Source organism: Nanorana parkeri, unplaced genomic scaffold (assembly GCF_000935625.1).
Source record: "Nanorana parkeri isolate BGI_ZX_2015 unplaced genomic scaffold, ASM93562v1 scaffold1851, whole genome shotgun sequence".
NCBI classification, from domain to species: domain Eukaryota; kingdom Metazoa; phylum Chordata; class Amphibia; order Anura; family Dicroglossidae; genus Nanorana; species Nanorana parkeri.
In genome coordinates this window covers 76,687-86,137 of record NW_017308119.1, presented here as the reverse complement: position 1 = coordinate 86,137, position 9,451 = coordinate 76,687, and the positions used below count along the sequence as shown (strand labels likewise).

Genomic DNA, 9,451 nt, shown 5'->3' with positions numbered 1-9,451 from the left:
AGACACTTACCCACACCGAGTCATTGAAGTGTAATTCGGGGACTGCCACCGTCATGTACTCCTTCTTGGTACAAACCGCCACCACCAGCATCCCGTCCGCGGTGAAGAACGCCTCAAAGCCGGTACCGCTGGCTGCAAAGAAACTAAAAGCAGAGACATGTCATGAGAGATCCCGCTACGGACACGTCATCCGGAAGAATATTATGACAGATCTGCGTCCATAGGCGACGGGAAAGACAGAGACGCCGTGACATCAATGCGACTCATTCCTCCGTTCCTGATAAAGGCGCCACGGTCTATGTCAGAACTCTGCACAGTACCAGTCAGCATGAAGCTCACCTGGTGCTGCACGTGTCTGGTGAACAGGAGCAATCCATGTACCGCGCCGCACTCCTTGCCGGATATTTCAGAGAAAATGGGTGCTTGTAATGACTGCGGATGGTGCCGCTCAAAATCCAGTAACAAATGCAAACGTCACCAGAATTCCAATGTGAAGATTCACGTCACTGCAAATCCAGTTTATTGATAGATGTCAATAAAAAGTAGAAAATAATCTTTTGACATCAATAAAATGGATTTGCACCAACGGGAATCTTCACATTGGAATGCTGGTGATGTTTGTTTTGGTCACCAATACACAGGAAGGACGTCCTTGAGCTGGAAAGAGTCCAGAGGAGGGCAACCAAACTAATGAAAGGGATGGAGGACCAAAGCTATGAGACAAGGTTACTAAATGTAAACATTTTCTAGCTGGAAGGAGATTAAGAGGGGGAGGGGATATGATTCTGATGTACAAGATGTTCAATGGTGACGGCAACATCAGCAATAAACTTTTTACGGTAAACTCCATAACAAGAACTAGAGGCCACCACCTGAAACTGGTGGAGAAAAGATTTCAGCACAAGGGGCGTAGGGGGTTCTTCACAGTAAGAGCGGTCAGGGTCTGGAACTCGCTGCTGCAGAAGGTGATTTAATCTGAGAGTGTTGAATCTTTCAAAAAACACTTGGACGATTTCCTCAGAGACCGTAACATTCAGGGGTACAGGTTCTGTTAAAGGAGAACTATGGGGTTAGGGCTTTTCCCCATAGTTCTCCTTAGGGTAACGGGAGGACACAAACTAGCGTCCTCCCGTCACCCTAGGCTCAGTATACCGCGAGCTGTAGCTCATTGTATACTGAGACGCCGCAGCTGAAGCGGATCCCGACAAATATGTCGGGATCCGCCCAGCTGCGTGAGTGACAGCTGGCTCTGCCTATCTGGAGGCAGAGCCAGCTGTACCCGCCCCCTCTCCCGTCCGTTCCGCTAGTCAGCACTGGCGGATCGGAGAGGGGAATCCAGCCCCTCCCCTGTCACGGCAGAGAGCGGTGACAGGATCGAAAGGTGAGCGAACGCCGTTATGTGTTCGCTCACCTCCCGATCTACTGAGCCGACCTGTGACAGTCTCATTGTCACATGATCGAGAGGTGAGCGAACGCCGTTATGTGTTCGCTCACCTCCCGATCTACTGAGCCGACCTGTGACAGTCTCATTGTCACAGGTCGGCTAGAACTATGAGGTGAGTAAAAAGCCCCCCCCCCCCCTCATAGTTCTCCTTTAAGAACAAGAACACGCGGGGACTCATACACACGCATACACATCCAGAGTCACATGCATACACGCAATGGCTTGAACTTGATGGACCTGTGTCTTTATTCAACCTCAAATACTATGTAACTATGTATGTACTGGTGAACAAGAGCGGTGCCAACACACCGGAGGTTACATTTTACTAATCTAACCCTCACAGCCGAGGAGAAGAACCTGTATATATCCGAGGTGGACACATGAATACGGAATCCCGGAGCCAATCTGTCCAAATCAGGGGCCAGCAGGCTTTTTTAGCAGCCAGAAACTAGGGAAAACATCAAAAGTTGGGTGCCAGGTTTCATTAAGGAGCATTAGAGACCTGGCCCCGGGGATTTGTCCAGCCCTGAAACAGATTGTATACAATGGAAACTTTAAAGTGACATTAAAGCCTCAGATTTTTAAACATAAACCAATACTGTATTATGCGCCTTACTGTAATCCATGGTAGTTTCCCTTCTCTTTGCTGCTTTTCCTTTTAAATCCTCATGTCTTATCGTGCTTGGGGAGAACTTCCCTTTGCAGCTGAGGGCCTCTTCCTGTAGTGCTGGCTCAGGTTGTGAACCTTCACACAGACACCGTGTATCCATTCCAGAGACAAGGCAGTCTGCTGCAAAACAGAAGTTCTCCCCCAGCCTGAGAAGAGATACAGATTTAAAAGGAAGAGCAGCAAAGAGAATGGAAACAACCATGGATTACAGTAAGGCGCATAATACAGTATTGTTTTATGTTAAAAAAATCTGAGGGTTTAATGTCACTTTAACCAGTTGACATCCACGGTGTTAAACCCCCTTCCCACCCAGGCCATTTTTCAGTATTCAGCGCTGCGGTACTTTGACTGACATTTATTCCGTCATGCAGCGCTGTACTGAAATGAATTTTATACCCTTTTTTGGGGACAGATAGAGCTTTCTTTTGGTGGTATTTATTCACCACTGGGGGTTTTATTTTTTTAATATATTAAGGAAAAATTACCGAAATTTAAAAAAAAAAAACAGTTTCCCCTATATTAAATGATAAAACATTTATTATTACCCAATTTTTTGGTAAAATATAAAAGATGGGGTCACGTCGGGTAAAAAGACACTAAACATGTCAAGCCTTAAAATTGCGTGTGCGCGCGAAACCTCAAAAAACGATAATACCCAAAATTGGCCCTAGGCGACGCTTTAAAAGCTGTTACCGCTCATCAGTTTAGTGTTATCAGTGATTGATGGCCCTAAAATGATTGCTCTCACTGCGACGTTCGCGGCGATATGTAACATGTGTAGCGCAATTGTAATTTTTGCGCGCTGGGGCACCGGACGCGTATTTACGTTTATAGGCGCGTAAACGTGGGGGTGGGGGAGTTAAACATTTTGGGGGGGTTTTTTCCCCTTTTTTTTATATGTGGCTTTTATTTTATTTTATTTTTTTATGTGTTACTTTTCTTTTTTTTTATTTATATTTTTTTTTTTGCACTTATTGTTATTGCTATTATATAGGGGGATAACAACCCCCTATATAATAGCAAAGGCACACTGACAGGTCCTCTTTATGGAGATATTAGGGGTCTCTAGGACCCCTAATATCACCTATGGACCCCAAAAGAAGCTGATAAAGCAGAGATCTGCTTTATCAGCTTCTTCTCTCTCCAGATGACTGACAGGTGAATGCGGAAGTGATGTAACACACATCACTTCTGCATTCACAGCCCGGACGGGGATCAGCAAGGAGCTGATCTCCCGTCCTCCTCCTCCTGACGCCCTCGGAGCCGGTCCCGGGATCCAAGATGGGGCAGCGGATCCCGGGAATCAAGGTGAGGGGTCAGGGGGAAAAAAAAAAAAAAAAAAAAAACCGGAAGCGCCGAGCGGGCGCGGGGGGGGGGGGGATGGGTGCCGCGAACGAGCACATATAGGCGATCGGCGGGCTATGGACCCGCTGATCGCCTATATGTGTGACACCCGGTACCGGGTGTGCATTGTCGGGTCTTTTCTGCCCGTGCGTGCCCGCTAGGGGGCAGATGCAGCAGTGCCGTCCGTCCGTTTTTCTACTACGGGCGGACGGCAAGAGGTTAAGAGCCTGTGCAGGCATCAGGGGCAAAGGGAGACCTTGTGTTAGAACAGTAAAGTGTTACAATGGTGCCATTAATGTTTAAATGAATAGACTGCACTGCATACACAGCTCACCACCACCCACATCAAACGGCATGCAATCCATGACTCTTCAGAGGTAACACCGATGACAGATACATTGCTGCAGATAGTTACTCAGTGCAATGAGGAAACAAGAAATGTAAAAAGCAAAGTGAAGTCGCAATACACAGAAAAGCCACAAGGTGGCAGAATCTTCCTTCTAACACAGCAGATCAGTGGAAAGCATTACACGGGGAGGGGGGATCGGGGGGCGGTGTCGTTTGGGTCATTTGCCAATGTATTTTTATGGGAAATATCAATTTTGATAGTTATGCACCTTTTATAAAGCCACTCGGGGCAATCTGTCCACTCCTGAAATTCAGTTTGAAGACAGATTTATACCAGTTTATGAAGACAGAGGGAAGCCTCCAGAGGGTTATAACTCATTATTATTATTATACAGGATTTATATAGCGCCAACAGTTTGCGCAGCGCTTTACAATATAGGGCAGACATTACAGTTACAATACAATTCAAGACAAGATGGTAAGGAGGGCCCTGCCCCTGAGGGCTTACGATCTAAAATGGAGGGGGAAGTGATACATGAGGAGGGACTCATTAGGTCACAAGCTCAAGCACAATGGATACGGGAGACAGAGACAAACGGAGCAGTACTAACCAAGGTAGGTGATCGCATGAAATCCTTAATTCAGCAGGAATGAAATGTATTTCTTTACAAGAGAGAATTATTTGGAGAACAAAATATATTTTTCCCAATACTTAGAGCCGGCGTAGGACAATGCAGCTGTCGCACGACGGCTCTATAGCTCGACAGCTGAGTGATTACAAACTACTGATCGCTCAGCTCACTGCTTCTCCCTGCAGAGAGAGGCGACTGTCAGTCAGGGATTCCCCCCTCCCCTCTACATTCCTCCAGTACTCATGGGAAGAACAGTCATGGGAGGGGGCGGGGCCTCTAGAGCAAGCTGTCAATCAGGCACTGGGGTGGATCCCGACAATACCGTCAGGATCTTTCCTGGCTGCAGCACATCTCTGCGCTGTCGGCATATGGCTGTAGTAGCCCCTTATGTGTCGAGTTTTGTTCATAGGAGGACATAGTAAATGTCTTCCTGAGACCCAAAAGAAAAGACAAAAGGAGGTTTGATTTTAGTTCTCTTGTTTCAGTTGCAGTAGGGATAGGTTGGGACTACCGTAAGGTTGTATTGCGGTCTGTGTCCCCCCAACCCCCAAATCAACATATTAATGACATGAAATCCCTACGTCTCAGTGCTTCTCTACGCAATGCAGACAGATCATGGCTGGGGGAGGGGCACAAAGTATTCCAGAAAACATCACAGCACCCCTGCCTCTGTACTCCTCTCAGAAGCTCTGATGCAAGCAGTGGGCGGGCTCTTGGGAGGAGTTATTCAAATATCTCAATGCCTTGATGGGCGGGTGTCAGTCTGGAAGAGTGGGCGGTCCTAGGCAGGCTGTATTTGCATGCAGACCACCCACATGTGATGCTGAGCCTCCATGATTGGAAAAAAAAACCTGAAATCCAATGAATGAAAGGGGTGGGGCCAGGGACGTTCAGGCTGGGGAGGATAGAGCTAGATGATGCTGGACATCCTCCAGCCAGGGAATGGGGCGGGCTCTATCCTACACGAAATAGTATTTTTCGGGGTGTAGATAAAATTTAGGAATCACACAGCAAAATCTATATTTCCAGAAGTAGAGAATCCCTTTAAAGGGCCAGTACCGCATTCCAGCTGGTCAGTTACCTATAGAGCTGTTTGCGTTTCCTCCCCGTCACCAGCTCCTCCCCGGAGTCTTCGTTCAGACACACCCAGGCGTGGAAGGCAAACCCGGTGCCGGGCCACTTCTGCATGGTGGGCACCATGATCCCGGACATGCTGGGGGTCAAATCGAAATACTGCAGCGCCCGCTCCGGCCCGTCCTTCCTCGCCATGGCGGACAGCGCCCGGATGACCTGCGCGGCGTAAGGGTGGGCGCTGCCGCCCTCGGTCCGGAGCAGTTTGACGAGTTCCCGCAGCTCGGTGGGTTTGATGGACAGGCGGCCCAGCACCTGCAGGAGGCGGATCAGGTTCTCCGCACATTTCGCGTCTAGCGCCTTCACGCTGCCGAGCGCCGTCAGGATGTGGCCGACCATCCCGGCCTGGACGCACGTCATGCGGTTCCGCAGGGAGGAGTCGCAGATCTGATTCAGCCTCTCGGACACCAGGACCTGGAGGTCCCTGGGAGCCAGTTCTGGGATCCACTGGACCAGGATCAGCAGCGGCTGCTCGTTTTCTATGCAGCCGACGTAATCGGGATTGTAAACACCTTCCAGAGCCTGCAGGAGGGAGAAGAATAAAAACCCCAATGAATCCCACTGCCCAAACAAAACACAAACGCAGCGGCTTCAAATAAAAAAAAAAAAACTCTCTGGGAATAGAAATAATAATTTTAAAAAACACAACAGGAGAAAAATTACAGCTAAGGGGAGAAGGGGAAGAAGGAGTTCATTAGCACTGATTGGGGTTAAAGAAAGGTTAAAGAAGAACTATGAGGGGGGGGAGGGGAGGGCTTTCCACTCACCTCATAGTTCTAGCCGACCTATGACAATGAGACTGTCACAGGTCGGCTCAGTAGATCGGGAGGTGAGCGAACACATACCGGCGTTCACTCACCTCTCAATCCTGTCACGGCTCTCTGCCGTGACAGGGGAGGGGCTGGATTCCCCCCTCCCCGCTCCAATCCTCCAGCGCTGACTGGCGGATTGGAATGGGGAGGGGGCGGGTGCAGCTGGCTCTGCCTCTAGATAGGCAGAGCCAGCTGTCACTCACGCAGCTGGGCGGATCTCGACATCGATGTCGGGATCCGCTCTGGCGTCTCAGTATACCACAAGCTGTAGCTCGCATTATACTGAGCTTAGGGTGAAGGGAGGACGCTAGTTTGTGTCCTCCCATGACCCTGAGGAGAACTATGGGGAAAAGCCCTGACCCCATAGTTCTCCTTTAATAAAGTGTTTAATAGGAAAAAGGTTTTTTTTTTGTTTTTTTTTGTTTTTTTAAAATAAAATGTAACTTGTAAGGCTTCTTTAACAGATACCATATGCAGATCAAAGGACACGCCTCCATCTACATATACAGGAAATAATAAATACAATGTAACAATACATGATAACATTGTATTTATTCAATGACACTTAATGATAAAAAAGTAACAAAATTAAATGAAAACGGAAACAAAACAATAAATGGTAAAAAATATATTTTTTTTAAAGGAGAAAAAAGAAGGAGGAGTTAATTAACACTGATTAGGGTTAAGAGAGAACTATGGGGTAACCTTTTTATCCCATAGTTCTCTTCAGGGTCACGGGAGGACATACAGGTGAAACTCGAATAATTAGAATATCGTGCAAAGTTAATTTATGCAGTAGGGTGAGGGTGCTCTCCGCACACCTTTCAGCAATCCCGGCCAGTACACAGGGATGGTGCTTGCAGTAACTCCACGGATGGCACCGTGCAAAACGGTCACATTTTCAAAAAGGTCACATTTTCTGCCTTGAGAAAGGGACCCTGCATGGCCCCGAAACGTCGGCTTCTTTCGATTGTCTTGACACCATGGTCCAATAAAAAGGACTTATTCATTTTTTTTTTTAACCTTTTGAGTGCTGGTGACCTTTTTCGTCAAAGTTCATTTATTTCACTAATGCAACTTAAAAGGTGAAACTAATATATGAGAGAGACTCATTACATGCAAAGCGAGATAATTCAAGCCGTGATTTGTCATCATTGTGATGATTATGGCTTACAGCTCATGAAAACCCCAAGAACCCCAAATCCACAACCTCAAAAAAGTAGATTATTACATGCAATCAATAAAACACGGATTGTACATAGAACAATATCGCACCTCTGAAAAGTACAAGCATGCATATGTACTCAGTACTTGGTTTGGGCCCCTTTTGCAGCACTTACTGCAATTACTTTTGCATGATATTCTAATTATTCGGAGTTTCACCTGTATATTAACCTCCTCCCGTCACCCAAAGCTCAGTATATAGCGAGCTATTGCCCGCAATATACTGAGAGCGCCGCAGCCGTGAAGGATCCCGACAATACTGTTGAGATCCACCCAGCTGCGTGAGTGACAGCCGGCTCTGCCTATCTAGAGGCAGAGCCAGCTGTACCCGCCCCCAGTCCCACTCAGCGCTGGAGGATCGGAGAGGGGAGGGGGGTGACTGACAGTCACCGCTCCCTACAGGGAGACGATCGGGAAGTGAGCGGATCGGCTGCATGTTTCTTCTCACTTCCCGATCGACAGAGCCGACATGTGACCGCTTCTTTGTCACAGGTCGGCTCTAACTATGAGGCTGAGAGGAAATCACTCACCTCATAGATCTCCTTTGAATAAAAGTTAATAAAGTATTAAATTGGAATAAAGGTTTTTGTTTTGTTTTTTTAAATAAAATTTAACTTGTAAGGTTTCTTTAAGTGATGTCATACACGGGTCAAAGGTCACACCTCCATCTACATATAAATGAAATAATAAATACAATGTAGCATTACCGTATTACATTGTATTGACTCAATGACACTTGTAGACTATCTGCGGGTTTTCCCAATACACAGTTTGAAGATTTTTTTAGGATGTACCTCTTACGTTTAAAATCCTCAGCTGTTAAGAGAACAAGGTGATACATAAATGGTTTTTAGTTTTTTCTCGGGACAATAAAGCCATCTGCTGTCTGGAGACCTCCACCCTGCATGTGTCCACTATCATTGGCTATCCATGGTGATCACATGATCACGAAACTCTACCGATTGGTTCCTAATTATTGTCCGAGATCTACGGCATTAAAAGAGAACTATGGGGTAACCTTCCCACCCCCATAATTCTCTTTAGTACATGTCCTCCCATAACCCCGACATCCTCCCATGACCCAAAACTCAGTATATAGCAGGCTATTGCCCGCTATATGCTGAGAGCGCCACAGCCGGGGTGGATCCCGACAATACTGCCGAGATCCTCCCCACTGGCCGATTGACTTTTGGGACGGATCTCCTTATATCCATAGTGCCCGCCCCCTCAATAAGAAGCCCATCAGTCCTGACCTGTCATGAGGTCTCAGCTCACATGTCGGTCTCTGGAGGGGTGTTGCTGGGTAAACAGAAACTACAAATCACATTACAGAAGGGGGAACCTCGATGGGGATCAGTTCTAGAATCATATGTCATAATGTCCCCACACAAGCCCCGCCCCTTCTAGGGGGTACAGCGGCGGCTGTTATCTACCCAGCACATCAGCTCGGTGAAGACGTCTCTATGCCGTGACAGGTCAGGCGGCATGTTGCCCTATACAGGGGGCTCTACATTAATAAGGGGGCCAGAAGTTTGAATATCCGTTTGCAAACCAATCATCAATCGATCGATCACGTTTCATAGTCACAGATGGAATGTCTACCCATGAAAGTCCTGAACACGGATGTGTCCTTAAAATGCAGAATAATTACCATGTTCAGTAGCTGCTGGAGGAGACATTTGGTCGGCTGACTACGACTCTTCAGAACCTCGTAGAGCTGAGGGTAACCAATCCGCTCCTTAAAGACTTCCTGTGATGGAGGAGGACGGTACAAAACATGATACACACACAATGATCAAATGTAATCATATAAAAAACATTATCTAGGAGGGGCAGAGACACAAAC

The 9,451-nt window shown here is 47.2% G+C and overlaps 1 protein-coding gene across 1 annotated transcript in view; it reads right to left on the bottom strand.

Moving 5' to 3' along the window:
* The window catches only part of LOC108799900 (neurobeachin-like protein 2), a 104,045-nt gene that overhangs the window by 65,103 nt on the left and 29,491 nt on the right, over positions 1–9,451 (bottom strand). The window contains 3 exon segments of the mRNA XM_018571836.1: positions 11–143; positions 5,520–6,091; positions 9,257–9,355. Coding sequence (XP_018427338.1) covers positions 11–143; positions 5,520–6,091; positions 9,257–9,355 — 804 coding nt within the window.